The 24069-nt window shown below is 38.5% G+C and overlaps 2 protein-coding genes across 2 annotated transcripts in view; one reads left to right on the top strand and one right to left on the bottom strand.

Annotated features, from left to right (window-relative positions):
• Positions 1-24069, bottom strand: part of LOC113391780 (aldo-keto reductase AKR2E4-like) — a 168458-nt gene that overhangs the window by 37406 nt on the left and 106983 nt on the right. The window lies entirely within an intron of this gene.
• Positions 1-24069, top strand: part of LOC113391929 (uncharacterized) — a 32085-nt gene that overhangs the window by 3837 nt on the left and 4179 nt on the right. Inside the window, exons 2-4 of the mRNA XM_026628081.2 lie at positions 17658-17749; positions 19923-20098; positions 22507-23364. Coding sequence (XP_026483866.1) covers positions 17667-17749; positions 19923-20098; positions 22507-23364 — 1117 coding nt within the window. The 5' untranslated portion in view covers positions 17658-17666. The remainder of the gene's footprint in view (positions 1-17657; positions 17750-19922; positions 20099-22506; positions 23365-24069) is intronic.

Genomic DNA, 24069 nt, shown 5'->3' with positions numbered 1-24069 from the left:
CTTATACAACCGTAGTACCGCTCTCCAACCGACCAGTAACTTCTTTTTCACTCTAAAATTAATTCTTTTTTAAATTGTAATAATTTAGAAATTGCAATCAAGAATACTTTTTAATTTTCTGCACATCTACAGCTGGAGCTCTTCAAAATGAGACTATAACGGATTTTTATGTGCAGCCATCGTCCCATGATCACTGGGACAAAAATGGGCTCAATTAATATATAAGATGACTGAAGAGTTAAAATAATTCGTACAATAAAGCGACGTGTAGGCCTCTCGCTCTGACTTCATTGATTTGTCATTCGTATGAAGAAGACACAACATTTTTTTAAGTAATTATTGTCAATTTCAGGGGCGGCATCGCCCACATACAATAATTATAATAATAGGATTTACTCTAAGTAACGAAACTCCGTTCCAAGGTCTGTCTTGAACTCGTACGACGTAAATAACTTTCTTTTTTTTTCTGACTGTATAATTGCTGTTGACCCTACTTGCTTTGACAACGTCACCGGGTCGGGGCGAGTACTTCGCCTTGAAGTTTGAGCCACTTAGACCTGTTTTTTTGTAATCGCGTACCGCTGGCCTTGGTACCGTCAGCCGAGAATAGGGAAGGGCACGTGGGGGCTCAGTGAGACAATCCTAAGGGTGTCTACTGTGAGCTCGCAGCTCGGCTCAGCACGAAGTCAATACGGAGCGTGTTGATTAACGTGATGCCGCGGTCCCCTGTCAGCGACTGTGGAAGTGTAATGTAGGTATCGGTTCGTCCCTGCTGACGGAGCGTAACCCTTTCGTCTTCAATACGCCTAAATCTGCTTCTTATGTTTCTGTCGCCTGTATAAGTACTAGCATGACCAACGACGTACTAAATGAAGGCTTTAGGTCATCCGAGTGTTAGTGCTCAAGGATAGATCGGTCTGGCGTTTGCTTAACGGAACGTTAACGCGATTCAGTAATCTTGTGTATGACATTTTGATTTCTCGAACATTTTGACATTGTAGCATTGTGACTTGGTTAATGAATTAAGTTCATGTTACGGCTTTGAGTAAAGTGAAAACATTAAACAATTGCAATTCGTAATTAAGAATCACGTAACTCGGAACGAACTCGGAAAACAATCACAATGAGGTGCCCGCATGTACACGGTGCTAATAATACATTTTACTGAAGGCCTCGCGTGTTTTCGCATATTTTTTTTAATTTAATATGTAGGGCGGGCTTATTGCCACCGATGGTTAGTATTTGCACTCGCTCGTAGTCATTGGCGCTGTAAGAAATATTACCTGTTCCTTATGTGGCCAACGCACCACCATCCTTGGGAACTAAGATATTATATCCCCTGTGCACAGGCACACGAGTTCACTCGCCCTACAAATTGGAACACAAAATAGTAAGTATTGTTGTTTGGCATGGATGCCGGAGCCGGGATGGCCCAGTGATTAGAACGTGTACATCTTAACCGATGATTGCGGGTTCAAACCCAGTCAAGCACCACGGAATATATGCATGTGCTTAATTTGTGTTTATAATTCATCTCGTGCTCGGCGGTGAGGACATCGTGAGGAACATTAGACACATACAGGATGTGTCTAATTTCAACGAAATTCTGCCATATGTGAATCCACCAACCCGCATTAGAGTATGAAGTGGAATAAGCCCCAAAAACCTTCTGAAAGGAAGAGGAAACCTTAGCCCAGCAGTGGGAAATTTACAGGCTGTTCATGTAGTTGTTTCTGTTTGGCAGTAGAATCTCTGATGAGTGGCACCTTCCCGGCCGGGCTCGCACAAAGCCTTTTTTAAATCGTCATCTTACAGTGTTGAATTAAATATAAAGCCACCACGGGTTCAGAATGTAGATTCTACCGAGAACAACCGCCAAGAGACCCAGTAGTTGCTCATTTCCAACATTTCAATTACAGAGTATGTCCGATGTCCGTAAAGTACAATTAAATTCTTATATATCAATAAATACTAAGTCCGAGTGAGTAATACGCCGTATTTATCAATGTTTGTTTTTAGTTGTCATGAGCTTTAAATTTTGCAATAGGCCAAGTTAAAAATAGCGGTGGAATATTATTAATACCGTGCCCCAGGAAGGATGTGTTGAATGTGCGAACTAGGAAACTAGGTATTACTAGTTTGCCTCTCCTACTCGTTTCTATACAATGATTGTCACGGGTTCTCTCGAAAAGATCCATATTATTGTTAATACACGTAATATTGTTGTAAACATATTGTGGAGAAACTGTAAGTATACTCACTTAATTATAAACGTCATCACGAAGGGAGTCTCGAGCTCCAAATTAACATGTAATTTATTCATTACGTGTTACCTAATATAACGAATAATACTACCTCTATATAATACTATAGGATGTTATGTAATGAGTACTTAGTATTAGTAAACCTATTGTAGTTAAATACGTGCCTCACGGGCCCCGGGTGAGGGACCCGACAAATTTAATTGAAAGAATTTATAATGAAATAAAGTCAATTAGAGAAATTAGAGTAATATAAATGAAAACATTTATTTATTTTACGCGCAGCTCGCTACGCGCTGTGATCACCGACACTTTAAGTTACTTTCCACTGACTGAATATTTTTTTATTTCACCCTTATTTGCGAAATATTTTTAGTAAAAACACTAAAACAGAGCGAATCGGCTAACAAACAGACGAGATAAAAGTACTAAATTCGATTTTCTTATGTAACTATACTAATATTATAAATGCTAAAGTAACTGTCTGTCTGTAAGCTCTTCACGCTCAAACAGCTGAACTGATTAAGATGAAAATTGGTTTGGAGATGGTTTGAGACCCGGGAAAGGAAACAGGCTATTTTTATAATTCATCCCTCGAGGGGGCTAAATGGAAGGTGATAGTTTTTGTGCTATAGGTTGATTTATACATTTCTCGCGACCAAAGCCGCAGTTTCAGCTAGTACAACATAGTAGAATTACAGTAAACTTGGTATTCATTGTGATAAAGATCAATACTCAGCGCCAAATAATTTGAACTAAAGTTTATCGTGGACTGATTGAATGTTATCTAAAGGGCAATAAGTCCCAAGCCAATACTTAAACGTAACCCCATTTAAATATTCGAAATCGATCGTCACTGAAAAATTATTGATTAAAAGTGTCAGAAACATATTTATTAATTATTCGATTTTCTAAAAAATTGTATTGAACCACGTGGGGCCCCAACTCAAATAGAAGAATAAAAACCCTGCTTTGTTTTCAATGCTATGCGATTCTTGTATTTTCAAGAAGTCTGGTCTCTGATAAAAGTTTGTCGCGTCCGAGACAATGTACATTTTTCGAGGAAAAAGGATTTTTCTTCATCAGCGGTAAGGAGACCGTCTCACCGGCAAAAGCGTTTAGACTGATTAAAACGAATGCATAGTTTATATGATACTAAGATAGTTTTAATAAATGCGAAAGTCACCCCGTCTGCTTGTTATCTCGTCACGTCTGAGCCACTGAACCGATCGTAATTCAATTAAAAATAGAAATTGTTTCGAATCTAGATAAAAAACATAATACAAGATTCATAGATAAAATTAATATTTTTATTTATTTACAACAATTATTTTTTGTTAATAATGTATAATTACAGCATACATATTTGGTAAAAAAACATAGCCCTCGTAACACTTTTGTATATATATATCAATTAAAAATGTCCAGAAATTGTAACATGTATACTAATTTTAAAATAATTTATTATTATATAGTACTAGTTTACGCCAGCGACTTCGCTCGCGTTTTAGGGGTTAGTTGTCAAGTTATTTCCACAATATCTTTATAAATTATAGCCTATATGTTATTCGGGCGTATAAGCTATATTATTGTAAGGTTTCATTAAAATCAATTTAGTAGTTTTTGTGCGAAAGATTAATAAACATACATACAAACTTTCGCCTCTATAATATTAGTGATAGTCGCGGTGAACAGATATTATATTTTGTAGTCTAGGATGGTAATATGTACGTTTCGATAAGTTGCTAATACTACCCGTGCGGATACAGAATGCGATTGGAAATGACGTCGCCTCTGTTTACCTCTCGCTCCCGCACAGTCTCATTCTAAAGCGTATGTATTAGGAAGAGCTGAGATAAACAAAACTTAGTTTTCATGCATCATGCGAATAAATGCACTTTAATTTCACCTCCAAGGTTCCGATAGCAAATCGTTGAAAATTCGAAATACAAAGCCAAGTTTTCGCAAATCCATAGTGTATAGGATGATTATTATTCAAGCCCTCGACCAATGATAACGCGCCAATTCAATGTCAAACGCTGTCTATGTGTCATAATCCTGTGGTCGGAATGTGTTATATGTCTACCCGCCAGCAAACGTAGATTTTCTTGTTAACAAATATCCGTTTTTTAAACAACATTACGTACATTACTCTGTTCCCAATGTAAGTAGCTAAAGCACTTGTGTTATGAAAAATCAGAAGTAACGACGGTTTTTTATGCACCGACTCGGCCGGAAATCGAACCCGGGACCTCTCCAGACCTCAGTGTACACACTACTCGACCACGGAGGTCGTCAAAGTACCTGATGGTAGCACGACGATCTAGAATAACACTCAACGTACAAAAAAAAATCCCATAGTCTGTCCAGATGCGTAGGAGGTGACATACACACGCACAGAAGAATTATATATAAAGTTATTTTTTTTTTCAATTGGCAGACGGACTGTCGAGTGTGTCATCTGATGGTAAGTGGTCACCATCGCCCATAGTAACAAATATTAACTATTCCTTTCATCATCAATGCTCTACCAAGGAAATAAGATGTGATATCTCTTGTGCCTGAAGTTAACACTGACTCACCCTTTAAGCCAGAACACAACAATACTGAGTATTACTGTTCCGCGGTAGAATACCTGATGAGTGTGTGGTACATACCCAGACGGGATTCCACGCAGCCGTACCACCGACTCATAACATGTGAGAGTATAAATTATTGTAGAACTAAAACTGAGTGACACGGTCAAGGAAGTGACGTCACCTTTCAGACGTAGAAAAAGAAAGAGGTCTCCATCTTGGGATGTCACGGTGGTAACAAATTTGAACTTTCCGTTGCAATCTTGATGAATTTCATAATATTTTGTTGGCATAAAACTAAAACTTGGTCAAACAGTGTCGGTCAATATTTATTTTAAATGTTTTAGTAAATGGTCGATTATAATATATTATTTAAGGGCAGTACATACAACATACACGTCATCGTGTCAGTAGTAAACGTTTAGCAAAAGTCGATGTCCATAAATAAACTCGAATTGAACGTAATTCGAATGATTAATTAAGTTTCATAACTGAAGATGTTTGTACATTCGATGTTATGTCTTAAATTATATAGAATAAGGTTCAAATTTCGTCGTGTGGTCGTTCATATGTGCAATACATATCAATTGAATATGTAAAAGTATATATTTGAGTTGCCTAAACATTCACGCAATCAGACTGGCTCGTTGGTGTAGTAGCTGCCTTAAAAAATAGCAAATCCACCCGGGGCTTGGGTTTTGTATATTAGCAGTGTACATCCGTGGCTCGGGTCGAAGCGCAGGTAAAGCCAGTTGTCTCCCTCTTAAACGAAACAAACGCACGGGTGGGTGCAAGGAAGGTGCTGAATATCTCTAATCCCCCCTGAAAAAGATAGATAGAAGAGCTTTAATACGCCTCATCGATGCTTTCAAGATTTAACCATCACCGGCGACGATGGTTAAGTTTTGGAGACTATGTGATTAAGACTAAATTAATCAATAAATCTTATTATTTATTAAAATAATACTTTTTAGAAAAAAAAACGCCAGTATTTAGGCTCGGGTTCCATCACAGAGGACCGATTGAACACTAATTGTGAATAACAGCATTGTAAACTTTATTTGAAAAGAGCAACTATACGCGTTTCTTGGTATTTCTTCTCGTTCGAGGCTGCTTTCCGAAACGGTGGAAATGTTTAAATATTGACGATTCAAAAATGCTTCATTGTGGAATTAACTTGAATAGAATACATTTGATTTTGATTTTGACACACAGTTGAGCACGATAATTTGCCCCGCGCAGTTATCTGGTGTTTGAGCATGTTCGTCATAACTTAAATCAGTCAGGAAGACATCATTCATCAAATTATCCTGGATTAGGCCATTCTACAAAAAACAATTGAACACGTTTCAAATCGGTTACGCCGACATGTCCTTATTATCGTTTCGACTGCTTATTAGAACGAAGTTCAATTTCAAGTTCAAAATCGTCACGTAAGGAAAGCGTTCTGCCCCATCCACGAGCTTTCCCCCTCTTTCCCTGTGTCTCTGTCTCGGTCTGCGTTTTCTGTTAAACTTAATTTTTGTCATTGTAATTTAATAGTTCTCAAACGTTGTTAACCGCCAAACAGCAGTACTCAGTATTGTTGTGTTCCGGTTTGAAGGGTGAGTGTTAGAACTTAGTTTCCAAGGTTGGTGGCGCATTGTTGATGTAAGGAATGGTTAATATTTCTTACAACGCCATTGTCTATGGGCGGTGGTGACCACTTACCATCAGGTGGCCCATTTGCTCGTCCGCTTATGGATATAACAATAAAAAAAAATAATGTGTCTCTTATTTAAAACATATAATGTAGCGAGAGCAACTGTGTTCCAACCGGGTGTCCCACGGCCACGACAACTCTCGCTTTTTTTATGAGCCTGCAGACCTTTCTGGGGTTCTAGGCATTGGAGCGATTGTTGGAGCGATTTTGAACTCAGCTTTCGTCTAAATCAATTCAATTGTAGGTTGAGTGATATGGTTATGTGATAAACATCTCACGGGGACCGCGCCCAGAGCAATGAAAAATCAGTGGTGCTTGTCTCGGTTTGTACCGGCAATCGTCGATTAATATGCAAGCGTTCAAACCACTGAACCATATCGGCTTTCTTATTACCTACTGCTATAAAATTGTAACACTCAGTTACACCGAGTGACTGTCATTTATGATAGACAAGAGTTTTAAGATGATTTGTACGATAGGCCACATCAAAGTGTCTTGTATCTCATTAATTCAGAATTCTTAAAACGATTGTGTTATTCTACGTTCGGAGGTGTTCGTGTGCGCTGAAAGCGCTGACGAAAGTGTGTCAACATGTGCAATGGGTTCACTTCACTTTTAATTATTATGTGTATTTGAGTGTGTGTTAGATCTTGCTGCTGAATTTTAAACCCTGACTGAGCTGAAGGTTTGCACACACTTGACCTTTTGACACTAAAACTAGAATAACCACTCTACTCAAATACTTGTTGGTGGATACGCAGATGGCAGAATATCGTCAAAGACCTTCACGAGACGAATCATAAATACAAAATAAGCACGTGACAACTTGATCCCACTTACTAATAATCGAACCCGCGATCATTGTTAAATATTTACCTCTAAAATCAGTGTTTCTCTATTATATTGTGCATGTATTATACATATAAACCTTACTCTTGAAACAATCTATCTATTGAAAACCCGCCCCAAAATCCGTTGTGTAATTTTAAATATCTAAGCAGTAAGCATACACAGGGACAGAGCGGTAAGCGACTTTGTTTTGTACTATGTAATGTTTATGCATAAAATATGAATCACCGCATTGCCAGCCGTCGTTTGATTCACGTTTAAAACGAATTTGTAACATTAATCTTTATTTATTTATTGTACAAGAGCATGTAATTCACGCCTGTCACGCCATATCTAAGTTTAAAGCGCGAGGAGCGCCTTCTTATATAACAATGTTATATACTAAAATCTTCTCCGATACGCTACGTCTTCTGGTATAAGTTTTATGTATATTAGTTTAGTTTTCTCGTCATCTCATTAACTTCATTAGCGTATTTAGAAACGAGATGGCCCAGTGATTAGAACGCATGCATTTTAATGGATGATTACGGACTCAAACCCAGGCAAGCACCACTGAATTTTCATGTGCTTAATTTGTGTTTATATTTCATCTCGTGCTCGGCGGTGAAGAAAAAATATCGTGAGGAAACCCGCATATGGCTTATTTCACCGAAATTCTGCCACATGTGAATCCACCACCCGCATTGGAGCAGCGTGATGGAATATGCGCGTAACTTCTCAAATGGAGTGGAGGCCTTAGCCCAGCAGTGGGAAATTTACAGGCTGTTACTGTTGTGCTGATCGTATTGACTGCCTCGTTGGTCTATTGGCTAGATATAAGAACTCAGATCCCGAGGGTTCCTTTGGGTTCAAATCCCTAATAAAAAGTTATTAAAATTTTCTATCGAAAAATTCTGGGTAACTGGTTAAATGTAACGTGCACGTAACGCGACGTAGGTCTTCCGCCTGAAATATTTCCAGTCGAGTCGGATTCGCCGTCCCATCGGATTATTACAGTGTGGGCATAGAGAGTGCACCTGTGCTTGCGGCACACTCTTGTGCTGTGCGGGCTGCCGTGGCCTAAATCGGACATCTTCATCACAGCTTGTATTTTTATTTAACTCAGCTGAAATTAGTTCACAGTAAACAACAAAAACAGCCGAGATGGCCCAGTGGTTAGAACGCGTGCATCTTAACCGATGATTTCGGGTTCAAACCCAGGCAGGCACCACTGAATTTTCATGTGCTTAATTTGTGTTTATAATTCATCTCGTGCTCGGCGGTGAAGGAAAACATCGTGAGGAAACCTGCATGTGTCTTATTTCACCGAAATTCTGCTACATGTGAATCCACCACCCGCATTGGAGCAGCGTGGTGGAATATGCTCCATACCTTCTCCTCAACGGGAGAGGAGGCCTTAGCCCAACAGTGGGAAATTTACAGGCTGATTATGTTATGTTATGTTTATGTAAACAACAAATAATTAGTTTAATTAAATTGTTTAATTTAAATATTATTCGCGTCTAAGTTTATTAAGTACGTTCTATATATAACGATGTGTACGCTAAGTACGCTAAGTACGATAGGCTATCGTTGCGTTAATTACAACTCTACAATTTCCTTAAAATGCACGCGTTACGTAGGGTAATTATTGCAATATATGGCTCAGGATTTCGCGGTTTCAAAACGAAATAAGCACCTGTTTTAACGTGCTTAGTAACAAGTGTTTATGATCAATTTCATGGTCGTGGTGCTCGTAGGTGAACGTAACCGACTTGTGAGAGGTGAAATTCGGCTGCGAGGAGTGTTATGTCCAGGTGTAGGATTTAGATTCGACGTCGTTTTACGTGCTATCGATATGCAATGAATTCAACTGCGCGTGATGGCTTATCGTTGCGTTAATTAGGCTACGTGTTTACAATTTCCTTTAAATGCATGTATTGTGTTGGAACCGAAACAGCCCAGCGGTTAACATGTTATTCACCGGAGACTGTGAGTTCATATGCAAGTAAAAGTAACAGCTAGTAAATCTCCCACTGCTGGGCTAAGGCCTTCGCTACCTTTGAGGAGAAGTTTCGGAGTTAATTCCATCACGTAAATCCAATTCGAGTTGGTTGGGATACACATGTGGCGTAATTTCATCTAAATTAGACACATACAGGTTACCTTAAATGGCGAGCGAATGAATGAAATGAATGGACTCAAATTTAAGTGGTGCTTGCCTGGGTCGGAACCCGCAATCATCAGTTAAGATGCACGCGTTCTAACCGCTAGAAACTAACCATCACCAAAAAATTTTGGTTTGCGTAATTTTGTTTTTGGAGGAGGAAAATAATAGAATTAATATCCAGTGCCAGTATTTAAATATTCTCTGAATGTAGTGACGTATGCTCCCTTGCTGAGCGAATGCGTTAAATCAGACGCCGCCTATATTTTTTTAGATGGCTATCTCGTAATATTTCCAAAATTTCTAATACTTACTACTTGATTGAATCGCGAATTTAAAATGCAATATTTATTTTAATACAATATTAAAAATGAATTTGTTATTTACTTCAATAATAATGATTAAAACTTTGTGACAGCAACACATTCATAAATAACTGCCGTGTGTGCAAACTATAAACTAGAAACTATACAGGAAGACGTATTCAAACTTCGTTCTAACGATTTTTTTAACTTAATATTAAGATCAACAAACAAAATCAAAATATACGTCAATCGAGTAGGGTTTTACAAACTATATATATATGTATATACATTTACAATGTAAACAAAATCACTACATTATAGTGTAACTTTTCTTAGTTATCTGTCCTGAGTTTGCCGCCTTATCCATGTGGGAGATACCACTGTCACTGTCAGCGGGTCGCTGTGACTTGAGAGGATTAAACTTGTTTAAAGGTTGTGTTTCATATTGAAATGAAGATTTTAAATGTTGTTTTTTTGTCTTTACAGGTGAGTTAGTAATTTGATATAAATGAAAATCAATGTATTTTACTCAAATTGTTGTCGATAAAAAACAAATTTTTGTCTTTACAGAAAAACACAATTTCGTCTTTGTTTCACTTACAATACTCAAAATAAAAAATAAAAAATTACATTTCAAAATTATCAAGGCAAAAGTTCTACTACTTACAGGTAGTCTCATCATGCATTATCATATTAGACAATGTAATTATTGGATATATGAATTAAACATAAGCATAATAATTACTATATAATAAATGTTAATTAATAAAACCAATAAGATAAACCATATGATTAGAATTCAGCACAAATAATATTCTTTATTTTTCGATTGAATCGAGGGCGACTATCGTGACATATGTCTAAATCTTTTACTTTAATACTGATGGTGGTGAATAATAACGATAATCAATATATATATATAGACCTGTTACATTCTCTCCCAGATAACCTTAAAACTGGTGCGAAAGGTTACAAGTGGGTGGGAGATAAAAATCGAGTTGTATTTTAAAGTTCGTATCTGATATCGTATACCTAACGGTAAGAACTCGCGATTCACAATCGAAGATTGCGGATTAAAATCCACTTTCGTATGCCACACCTCGTGCTCGGCAAGAGACCGTCGTGTCGGGTGTGAATCTGCTTCATGAGTATTCACGCCCGCATCGGTGGAATAATCCCTAAGCCCAATTTACAGGCTGATACATTTAACAATGTTAGATAATTGTATTTCATTATACTAACAGTAAATACATATACATATATATGTATATAAGCCGGCTTTAAAGAAATATGTACGCTCTTTTCTTGAAGGTTCCCAAATCGTATCGGTTCGGAAAAAACGCCGGCGAAAGCTGGTTCCACAGAATGTTTGGCGAGGCAGAAAATGCCTTAGAAATCGTGCTGCTGTAGTTTATATATCTGTTAATAACTACTACTGGAAGAATATTATACTTGTAATTTAATCTTCACTTTTGCTACTTCCGAACCGAGAACGCGCAGTGAGTGATCAAAACATGTGAATCTTTAACGAAGATTGCGGATCCAAACCCGGGCAAGTAACGAACTCATTGGGAGGTATATGAATAAATCATTTATTACACCGTGAGACAACATGCACGGGTCAGGTGGAATTCTCCCAAAACGTATTGAAGCGATGTCTTAAAACTTTCCTATCAGGAGAGACATTAAAGTGGTGTTATTTTTTACTGTATATAAAAACTGGAATGTATGTTTTGTTTTGATTCGTTAAATTCGACGAGATGGCCCAGTAGTTATAACGCGTAATTCTTAACCGATGATTTCGGGTTCAAACTCAGGCAAGCACCACTGATTTTCATGCGTTTAATTTGTGTTTATGATTCATCTCGTGCTCAGCGGTGAAGGAAAAAATCGTGAGGAAACCTGCATGTGCAATAAGTAAATAAGCAAGTTATAATATAAGAAGCGCATGTGTGAACGCATTGTTTTACTGTAACGCGATTGGTCAATGATAAATTGCACCCAGAGTCCTTAGAGTTAGTGATGTCGGATGTTAATAATTTAGCTCTCGCGAGCATCGCTGAGCTAGGTGTGTCTGGTGTCTCCGGAGTACGGTCATCGTACAAGTAATAATACTTGTGTATTATTGATTGATAAAAAAGCAACCGGCTCGTAATCTACTTTCGGAATATAGTTCTACATTAAACTTAATCTAGTAAATGACGATTCAAGTACTCGGAGAGCCTTCTTGAGTAAAGTATGTTCGAATTCTTTATTTTATGAATATTTAATAGGGAATTTTGATGATACTAGACTTAAATAATGTGACGTAATACTGTTTTGGATCATGGACGGGTTTTTTAAATTCGTGAACTAAAGGTAAACTCATACCAAACAACGCCAAGTTTCCGATTTCGATACACAAATGATGTCAATATATTTTACTGGGGTATTTGATTCTATAATATAATCCCGCAGATAATCTCACGTTAAATAAAACAAAGGTGTAAGGCATATTATTTTATACAATACAATCTATCGTAGATTATCTATCCGTATCCGTATCCGGAGTTAAATATCCATAACATCCCTGGTGTAAAAATATTTCACCAAGCACGATATGATTTAAATAATTGGAGGAACGATAAACTCCTGATACCTAATCGGGTCTGAATACACAAATAAACCCGCTTTAAGGAAAATGAATGACAATTAAATTTTAAATTAAAGAAGATTTCTTTTTTTAAGAAATTTAAAAATCTCAGTTTTTCTCTTCTATAATATACATAACCGATATATAAACTTTCCTCTTGGATCACTCTGTTCATTAATGAATCAGCATTAAAATCAGTTACGTAGATTAGAAGATTTAAGCGAATAGACTGGGAAGCCACTGTTCCGTTGGTCTAAAGGCAATAATGCCGCAGCTCCCGAGGTATAAAGTTGAAGCCCGGTTCGAAGAATTTTTCAGTACAATCTGTATGTTGTTTTTGTTTATTTATAGAATTTCGAAACACCATCGGCGTGTTCACAAATTAGAAAGTACAAGTAAGGAAGAAGTTCATGTACAGCGTGATGTGTGTACCACTACAGGCGTTTGCATTGTACCTAAAACTACAGCAAAACTAAACACTACATTCCTACAGTACTCCTACTCATGAATACATATAAATCTTTAAAATAAAACCAAATATAAACTACAATTTGAAAGAACATAAACTACTACGAATCATAAATAAATAAACCAGTTAAATAATTGAAAAATAATAACTTGACGCTAATTAAGCAAAGAGGATAACATTTCCTTAAAACGATTGCTATTATGGCTACATATAATTTGCACTCCCGCGTGTAAGCCCGTGAAGCCCTTGGTGCTTGGTCTGTCGGACTTCCGGTCGTGTCGGATTCGCTTCCCATCGGATTTTTAATGGTAATTTTATTATCATACTAGGTGAAAACTCGGCTTCGCTCGAGTAAATTAAAAAACTAAATAACAACTTATAACTTTTCTATTAACGTTCCGTATAACATATATCGATTCCCTCGAGTCTAACATACTCCTGCAAGTAATTATTATTGGAAACACTCTGAACGCACCCGTAAACGTCAAACACGGCCGCCCGTTGAACTAACAATAACATTACTATTGAATTTCATGGATTTAATAGTCAAAGTCAAAGTCAAAAGTCAAAAATCTTTATTCAATATAGAAGTGTTTACACTTGCTTATTGATTGTCAAAAATCTACCACCGGTTCGGAATTTAGCACCTCGGACCTGAGAAGAACCGGCGAAAGAAACTCAGCGGGATATATATATATATATTTTTAACATACATACTGGTTAAAAACGAAAAAAAAAAATATCGAAATATCTCGATTATACGAATTTTCTGGATATTTTTCGTCGATAAAAAGTAATTATTTGTTTCGATCGGGTCTGTCGTGGACCTGCACGAAATCATTACCACAGACAATATGTGCCGCACCATACAAATTACGTCATAGCAGTCGTTTTTATGCAGGATACAATATATTCACAAATACTTAAAAGATAAAAGAAATAGTAATGAAGTCGTGAAGTAATATCGTAATTATTGTGTTAATCATTAGGTAATAACGGTTGAATATGACGACCACATCGCGCGCGCGCGCCACGCGGGTATCGCCATTGTTTTTAACGAAACACAGTGTGGAAGCTATTTACAAAACAAATGCGCGCCTAAGTTGCCCCGATACGGGCTCACTACGCCTTTGATAATAATAATAAATATATAAAATAAATATTGGACAACATCACATACATTACTCTGATCCCAATGTAAGTAGCTAAAGCACTTGTGTTATGGAAAATCAGAAGTAACGACGGTACCACATACACCCAGACCCAAGACAACATACAAAACTAATGAACTTTTTCTACATCGACTCGGCCGGGAATCGAACCCAGGACCTCGGAGTGGCGTACCCATGAAAACCGGTGTACACACTACTCGACCACGGAGGTCGTCATAATAGTAGGTAGAGATAGTCTTACTGTGCATGTTTTAATATATAATGCATTTTTGGTAATTGATTTGACGTTTGACATTCTGGCGCCGTAACCGAGGACCAGCGTTGGTCTCCAAGGTGATCGCCAATGTCAGACAGATAAAAGTAAACGACTATTAATATTTTTTTTTAAATCTAATTATTATTCATTGGAATAGACTTGTTAGTAAGGACAGAACATGTGCATGACTCAAGTAAACTTTTCTAGTGAATAATTTCTGACCCGCAAAATACTACTCAAGTCCTTACTTGAACTCATTTGTAGTGAACTCGTGAACAAGACATTCGTAGATAATGTCGAAATATCGAGCTCCACCAAATAAAAATAAAAAACATGGTAAATATCCCGTTTTAAATACTGTTAGTCATTTGTAGTGTTTGCAATGCAATAGATATAGTACTTTGTCCCGTGTACACGAGTGGAGGAGGTGGCTGTCGGTCAGGGGGTCAGGTGTTAACCAACGGAGAGATTGGCCGTGTGCCTGCGCCCCTACTGCGTGTAGTAGTGAGCCAGTGAGATAGAGATCATTGCACCATAAACCTAGGATCTGAAGCCTTATAAGCTGGACTCCAGTTAATATGAAAACTAAACATTTTTTTAAGAACGCGTTGATTTAATTTTAGCTGGCACCTGTGATTTTATTTGCGTTATGTTCTTATTATTTACGAACATTGTATTAATACGTGCGGAATATTCTAGTTGGTATAACTTTTGGATAGATTCAACCGAATTCATTCATTAAAGGAAACCTGCATGTGTCTAATTTCAACGAAATTCTGCGACATGTGAATCCACCAACCCGCATTGGCGTGGTGGAATATGTACCTAACCTTCTCATCAAAAAGGGAGAGGAGGCCTTAGGCCAGCAGTGGGAAATCTACAGGCTGTTACTATCTATCTATGGTAACAATCCAATTTATTTACTTACACTCGGGGGACCAGGGCTGCCTATGTAGTCAATTTGATTTATAAAGCAGACTTATTTAAATTATACATAATCAATTGTTATGATACAAACAACAAAACAAACCCGTTAAACGGTATATATTTAAAGAGTTAACTTGGTGATATAATGTATTTTATAACCTGAATGCCTGCAAATGAGGCGTGAAGAGGCATCGTGCTGACTGTACTAGTCGTCGCGTTAGGACTCCACTTCCACTTACCATCAGGTGGAGGGGATCTCTTACAACGCCAATGTCTGGGTGGTGGTGATCACTTACCATCCCATTTGCCGGTCGGCCTACTTTATACAAACGAGACGATCTTTTTTTCCGTCCGGTCCTGTTTGTGTTACCGTCGCATAAATTGTTAAATCGCTCGACAATACATTAAGGAGGTCCCTTATCTTTGTTTTTTTTTGCTACTTTCGAAAATCTTGTTTTAGTTCTCGTACGGTTTTTTTCGTCCAATTACCAAACTCAAACCAAACAAAGCAATATATATTTTTTTTGTATAATTTGGTGGACGTGCATATGGGCCACCTCATGGTAAGTGGTCACCACCGCACGTGGGTAATGGCGCTTTAAGAAATATTAACCGTTCCTTACATCTCCAATGCGCCACCAGCCTTGGGAACTAAGATGTTATGTCCCTTGTGCCTGTGGTTACCCTGGCTCATTCACCCTTCAAACCGGAACACACAACAATACTGAGTACTGTTTTTTGGCGGTAGAATATCTGATGAGTGGGTGGTACCTACTCAGACGGGCTTGAACAAAGCCCTACCACCAAGAAAGCATTAAGCACACTGTATACACAACGTGGCTAACTTATACATATTTTGTTTCCAATTATACGATCTGGGATAGAATGCCCCTAGACGTCAGCTTACCATTAAAATTAGCCTTGCATAATATCGATTCCAAACGCACGATCTAACTTGCGCGAATATCATTTAGTACGGAGTAGTAGCGGTTAAGTTAAAGTTTTAAGTAAGACACGTCGAGTGCGGCCGCCGCCCGGTGGCATTAGGCCGGCGGGCGCCCGGACGTGTCGGAGAGCCTAACTTCAGCAGAGCTATACTGTAAAAACTCGTTTGGCGAGTGAGATCACTCGTGACATGTCGAAACCCGACCTACGGCGATACGTGTGCGGTTTAAATATTTATAAGACAAATCAAAATATTTTTTATCGTTATTTTATAGTATTCAATTAAATGTTAAACTATCACCATATAATAAATCAAAATATACTTTATTCGAGTAGGCTTCTACAAGCACTTATGAATCGTCATTTTTTTTTACAAACTATAATAAGTCAACCACCGGTTCGAAATGTAGATTCTACCGAGAAGAACCGGCAAGAAACTCGGTAGTTACTCTGTTTCAATTATTAACTATCAGTATATTCTACCGCCATGTAGCAATATGTATTGTGGTGCTCCGGTTTGAAGGGTGAGTGAACCACTGTAGTCTGTAACTACGGGCACGAGAGACATCTTAGTTCCCAAGGTCGGTGGCGCCTTGACGACGTAAGGAATCGTTAATATCTCTAATAGTGCCGGGTACTGTTAGTATAGGAATTTGTACGGAAGTAAGTTTACCCGTAAACGGATTTTAGCAGTTACAGAATTTGGCCGAAAGATAGATTATGGTCTGGACATAGGTTACTTTTAGCGCGAAAAAATGTACTTAACATATTCACCACCCTCCCTTTCGTCACACGCGGGCCTGCGGGAAATTAGTGATATATAAATTAAGCCAATTATGTGTATACGCTTAAACTTCCATATTATTCGGATTAGTATCTTCCAAAACCATTAGATACCGAATTATAGCTCCGTAGTTTCTGGCCGTGGCTTCGTTTGCTGGTGATAAGTGTCAAGTATAAGGCACCATGTGTCAGGCAATCGTTTCATTCCCAAAGTGTCCTATCGGTTTTGAACTCCCTCATTGTATAATGACCTTTAGCCATCAAACCTTATCAAGTGTCAGATATCGCCTCGTCTGCAAATGTTATAGTTGCGGTTTTAGATTTCACCATTCACCACCGTTTAGTGGTAAATGAGACCCAGTACTGTTGAACGTGGGTGTCCAGGTTAAAATCCGGTAACTTTAGTTCACTGGTTTTGCGTTCGTCATGGCGTGTTCATTTTAAAAAAAGGGAATTCGAATAACATACTGGCCGAACTCGGGGACTAAACCCGTGATGCCAGTTTACGATAATAAAACAATATAAGTTTCGTTATAAATCTAAAAAATATTCAAGACTAACAAAATAATAAAGAACAAACTCGTTACAACATTCTGACGATTGCTATAATTTTAAAACGTCGTGTTTGTTCCAGCACCAATACATGGCCCGCGATGTTCACCAACAATGGGATGACGACGGCTACTCGGAGAAGGACAGCGACGACAGCCCCATACTGTCCTACAGGTAAACTTTATTATATTTTATAAAAATCAACACTCTGTATAAGTAGTTCAACTTAAATCCTTGGTGATAAATATCAGCAGTATAAAAAGTCAGCCAGTTACAGCCTGTAAATTTCCCATTGTTGGGCTAAAGCCAACTCGCCATTCCACGACGCCGCTCCGAAGCGAGTGAATAACGCATTATGCTTTTCATCCACATGAAGAGGGAGGGGGGGTTATGTGGGACTCGCCGGTGCCCAGGACGACTAGTCAGTATAGCTACAGGCACAATGACGTAACAACTCAGTTCCCAAGGTTAATGGTGCATTAATAATAATTTGACGACCTCCGTGGTCGAGTAGTGTGTACACCGGTTTTCATAGCTACGGCACTCCGAGGTCCCGGGTTCAAGTCCCGGTCGTCGATGTAGAAAAAGTTTATTATTTTTCTATGTTGTCTTGGGTTCAGACCCAAGAGAACATAGAAAAATAAAAACACCCAGGTGTTTGTGGTACCGTCATTACTTCTGATTTTCCATAACACAAGTGCTTTAGCTACTGACATTGGGATGTCCAATATTTATTTATAAAAAAAAAAAATGTAAGAAATTGTTCAAATTTCATACGACGCCAATGTCCATAGGCAGCGATGACCACTTACCATCAGGTTGCCTATCTACCTACCATAAACTGGCAAACACCTGTTATTATTCATGTAATGAATTCAGCTGACTAAGTTTCGACTCAGCGCCACGGAGCTGTCTCCTTAAATACTTCCTTTTTTCTTGCTGTAAATATCACACAGTTAGTTTAACGAGGCCCTTTCCTCTCGAAGAGCAAGTTTGCAGATTTTCTCCTTGGTTAACTGTGTCACTCTATGAATTTCGGTAGCTATTGCCTTTATTGTAAGCAGAGTGCTCTGAGAAAAAATTCTCTCAAATTCTTGCTTCTCCTTCCCACCACAAGTCTACAGGCCAAGGTTCTTGATGTCATACGATGTCTACCTGTGATATCAATCCATTGCGCACCAAGCAATTTGGTTGCTTTTTTGTTTTGCACCATTCTCTACCAGTACACGTGTTCCACTTATATAACCTGGGTTCCTCAAACGAGGCGTGACGAGGCATCTTGCGGGCCGGCATGGTGAGGGCGACTGGTGCAGTTCATTCTTCCTAAGCGTACTGTCATCTTCGAGTTTGAACCCCACTACCACTTACCATCAGGTGGAATGAAATCGTTTGCCTACCCGAAACATATATAAAAAGTCAATAGTCTAATTTAGTAAATAAGCGTTGAATGAAACTGTCATTGCTAGTTCACTCGTTCATCTACAATCGGACTTTCCGACGTACGTGGCACAAACCTTTAACCTAATTACGTACTCACAACGCGTTTGTAAACACAAACTCACTCGCGAAGCGGCGAAAATATAATGGCCGCAAAGCATTGTTCAAGATACATTTGTGTGTGGGGTATTGTGACGTGTATGTGTGGGTATTGTGGCGTACACAGATCTACGTGTATAATAATGTGTGCGTATGTTACTGAAATAACTTAGAGAATACACAGTGGATCTCAACGTATGCTGGCGAATGCAAACCCTTCAGAAGCCTCCACTATTCGCCATCGACGACTTATGTTGCCAATTTTAAATGTACGAATATCAACATCGAAATTACAGTGTTGTTGATATTAATGTTCCTTTTGGGTTATCTTCTGGTGTTGACACCCCCTAGTATAAAACAAAAGTGGATTCCCGCTCTCTGTAAGCCTACAGATCTTTAAAATATACAACGGTTTTAATGCGGGTTTCGTCAATAAAGAGAGTGATTCAAGTTGGAAAGGAAAGTTGAACTGTACTCGTTACTTGTAGATAACTTTAGTAATACCAGTGGGTCTCCCGCCAAACTTCGGGTTTATTCAAAGGACTCTCGTACCTAATTTCCTCTCTCTAAAATTAATTCTTTGTTAAGTTGTAACAATTTAGTAAACTGCAATCAAGGATCGTCTTAAATATTTTGCACATCTACGTCTGCAGCTCTTCAAAATAAGCCCATAGCGGAACTTCTAGTCACTGGGACCAAAATCGGCTTACGCTATGAATATATATGTTTATCATACGCTCGTCAAATAGTTGTTTTGGCTCCCGAGCGGTGTCTTGTTATAACTTCTCTATGGAGACCGCCTTCATTCCAGATATGACAAACACCGTCGCTACGTGCCGCTCGCGCGCGACATCAAGTTCGAGAGGGAGCGTCGCTGGGCGGTGACGGCGGTCGCGAAGTGCTCGCTCTTCAGCACCGCCATGATACTGTTCTGCGTTCTGCTGTACATCCCTGTGTACAACAGAGCCAACGATCAACTACCTAAAGGTTGGGTTACTTTTTTTATTCTATAGGTAGGCGGACGAGCAAATGGGCCACTTGATGGCAAGAGGTCACCGTCGTCCATAGACAATGATGCTGTGAGAAATATTAACCGTTCCTTACATCGCCAATGCGGCCCCAACCTTGGGAACTAAGATGTTATGTCCCTTATGCATGTAGTTACACTGGCTCACTCGACCTTCAAACCGGAACACAACAATACTGTTGTTTGGGGGTAGAATATCTGATGAGTTTTATTTATATTGGTTTAGTAGTCTCGTCAAACGTATTACAGAAAATGTTTATACATCTCTACTAATATTATATGTATATTATGCGAAAGTTACTTTGTCAGTCTCTCTGTCTGTCTGTATATTGGTCTTTCCAGGCCAAACCACTTAAGGGGTGGAGCAAGATTGAACTCCAAGGAAAGATATAGGGTACTTTACTTCCTATGTCGGACATCTGACGACCAAGCCTTAAAACGCGAGCGAAATCGGGCGACAACTAGTTATTTATATTTTTATAGTTAACGTTTCATTTGAAAAGTAATCAATTTCTGCCTGGCAGAAATGTACCGCGCTATTTGACGTTTATGGTATCGTCGATAAGAGGATTACGGCGGCCGAAGTCGTTAGAAGTTAAATTGAATTATGTAAGTCGGATTGTTCACGCAATATGAATATTGTTTCCTGGCAGTCAGACAGACAGAGTCTACGACAAATGTTTATTTCGTAATGCATGTAACTTTGGCGCACGCTTGATAGATAAAGACAACATTAGTAAGTTTTATAATTTGTACTCATTAAGAAATAACTGTTGAACCTTGGAATAGCAAAGAACTTCATTCAAAGTATAAAACCTCGCCTTTTTGCCACCACTGGTGACAGGAGGGCACAGGGTTGGTCGTTTGTTGCCCAGAGGATCGGAATTGCGATTCAACGGAGAAATGCTGCTAGCATCCGCGCTACCATTCCGAGCGGTCGTTATATTTGAGGACTTAATGTAAATAACAAAAAATCTAAAAGTAAAACAAATATGTCGATATGTCACCACGAAATTAATTACATTTGAAGCTTCATGTTACAGGATTAAACTTAAAGTAAACATACCGTCGGTTCCGAATAGAGTCTACCGATAAGCAGCAAGGTAACTAAGTAGGGAGTCGTTTTTCAAATGGAATACAAATTCAAATGTAGATAGTTAATCCGGTGTCTGGGATACGTGGGCGGATACTAGTGTTTAGTAATCAAGATTGTTTAAAGGTTTAAGGTGTCAGATTTAAAGGCTTGGAGGCCAGAGGACAAAAATTTAGTGGACAACAATAATTTTGCACGAGGCTATTTTTTTTTAATTTGATTTATAGTTTATTAAATTATTGGTATATTTTTACACTTTTTTAACACATTGAGAAGGTCCCAGGTCGGTCGGGGGTTAAGCCCGCCCTGCTCAAAAAAATGTAGAGTCGTGATAAGAAATGTGGATCCTTTGGTTTTTGGAAATGTCTTCCCCCGTTTATTCCTGTTAATTTTTTGAGATATCTAAAAACTAGACACATATTTTGTTTTGATTTTTGAATTTGACTTTTAAATCATTTGTAAAATCACTATCGGTTTCGAATGAATGAATCTTTACGACCTTTGCCTTTAATTACCACGTTTTTGAAGATGCACTAACAAGCCTCGTTACATGCCGGGGTTTATTTTAGCATTATTGTGTGACCATGTTATTTGACATCTTGTTATTCAATGGTTTAGGGTCTAGATTATTAGTCTACAAATCCGATGGTTTTTCGATCGAGAAATCTCTTGGCCTTTGCTTAAAATGTCAAATTTGTTAAAGAATATGCTGATAATACTCCCCAAAGGTCAAACATCTATGGGTATTATAACATCGTCGACCTTGCTAGAATGGGCGTTACCAATAAATATTCCCCCGTATTCATTCCACCTCTCGTTCTCTGTGTTTGAGCAGAAAAGTGTCACAAGTCTGTTCAGCCCAGAATCTCGTCCTGCACTGGTTTATTAGCTAACAGAGGAGTTGCATCGCAATTTGTGCGCAATCGTTACGTAAAAACTGAATCTATAAGCCGATTGTTCACTTGGTGTTTTATTATTCTATGTGCAAAAAGGGAATGATTGCGAGAACGGCGTGTACTTTGGTTATTTATTTCTATAACTGGTGATTAATTTTAAAAATTGATCTTTGACCGTGAAGGATAACACTGTTTGGTAATCTTCTTTATGTGCCCGATGATCTGTTACATTTGTATCCACAAATCCGCATTCAACCAGCTCGGCAAAATAAGCTTTAAACTTTCTCTTGAGAAGAGTGTATGCTTCTGCCCAGCGGTGAGACGTTAACACGTAAATTTTTAATACGAGATGTTCCTGACTCTAGCCTTTATGTTCCAGTGGCCGTAGCGGGATGGTCGGTTCACACCAACAGGGACACTAAGATATACGTACAGCCGGACAACGTAACGACGGTCCACGAGCCAAAGGACATATGTCCAAAAAGCAGTAGAAAGAGTAAAAATAGTTTATTCCTACTTATAGTAGTCTGTTCTTCTACTACCAATTTCGCGCAGCGCATAGCGATACGTGAGACGTGGGGCAGTTACGACAACTACATCCGAACGGCGAAAATATTCGAATCGGTTCGGGCGAAGTATAAATATTACAATTATACGTACGATCTGTACGAGGAGCGGAAAGTTAATCTAAGTGTAAATATTGTAGATAGGAAAAAACGAGAAATAGCCGGTTTCGGTCGGTTCCTACCGGAATTAGCTAAAGCGTTGCAGAGTAACTTGATCGATGTGGATAACGTAACGCCAGAGAAACGATTCGAAGACGAAAAGGAACAGGAAATGTTGCCAGAATTTGACATGAATAAAGAATTAAACGAACCAGAGGAAGATCTAAACGTGGACTACGACTACGAGTCGAACATAATGAAGATCCCTCCGAAAGGGTACGAAGAGAGTCCAGATCTAGACAAAGTTCTAACACTACTAAAGAAGTCGAAGGAGTTCCCTAAGAGTGAGATCATGGAGCGCGAGTCTGGCAATACGGATGTCGATTTCAAATTAGTGTTTCTACTGGGGCTGCCATCCCAGGACAACGATACGGAAATCCAGGAGAAGATCGACGAGGAAGTGGATAAATACGGAGACGTGATTCAGGAAGGATTCATTGATTCGTACAACAACTTGACGCTCAAGTCCATCATGATGCTGAAGTGGGTCACCAACAATTGCAACCAAAGTGGTAAGTCATTGTTGTATGGTTTGATTATATATTACAGAGATTTAACAAAAATCATTTAGTTATTTCACAAAAGGGTCTACGCGCAATAATTAAAGTTAACAAAGATAATTTAAAAAGTCGAGATGATATAGCCCAGAAGTTAGGACCTGGTTCGAACGCTGGCACCACTGAATTACCACGTGCTTGATTTGTGTTTATAATTCATCTCGTGCATGGCGTTGAAGGAAATCATCGTGAGGCAACCTTTATGTGTCTTATTTCAATGAAATTCTGCCACATGTGTATCCATCAACTCGCTTTGGAGCAGCGTGCTGGGATAAGCTTAAACCGTCTCCTCAAAGGGATAGGACGCTTTAGCCCAGCAGTGGGATATTTACAGGATGTTACTGAAAAATAATTTAGAATTCAGTGTAGTTATCCTAGCTAGATTAAGATAACCTATGTTAAAGAGGGCCATCCCTCCTCACTCAAGTGCGAATAATAAGTTATTAGCACAAATAACTCTTGTACCATGTACAGATTAGTTTAGATGAGCATTCGATTTATAAATATATGTGTGTGATGGCTACGAATAAAATGATTTCTAATTTCACTGTTTGGAACTGTGTCGCTGTACGGTTGCAGATAACAAAGACCAGATACCAATCTCATAACCGATATAAAACTAATGGTTTTAAGATCTTTCCGAGGAATGAGAGTTTTTGA

The sequence above is a fragment of the Vanessa tameamea genome, chromosome 28 (assembly GCF_037043105.1).
Source record: "Vanessa tameamea isolate UH-Manoa-2023 chromosome 28, ilVanTame1 primary haplotype, whole genome shotgun sequence".
In the NCBI taxonomy this organism is placed as follows: domain Eukaryota; kingdom Metazoa; phylum Arthropoda; class Insecta; order Lepidoptera; family Nymphalidae; genus Vanessa; species Vanessa tameamea.
The sequence above is the reverse complement of the archived record's forward strand: the minus strand, read 5'-3'. Positions and strand labels throughout refer to the sequence as shown.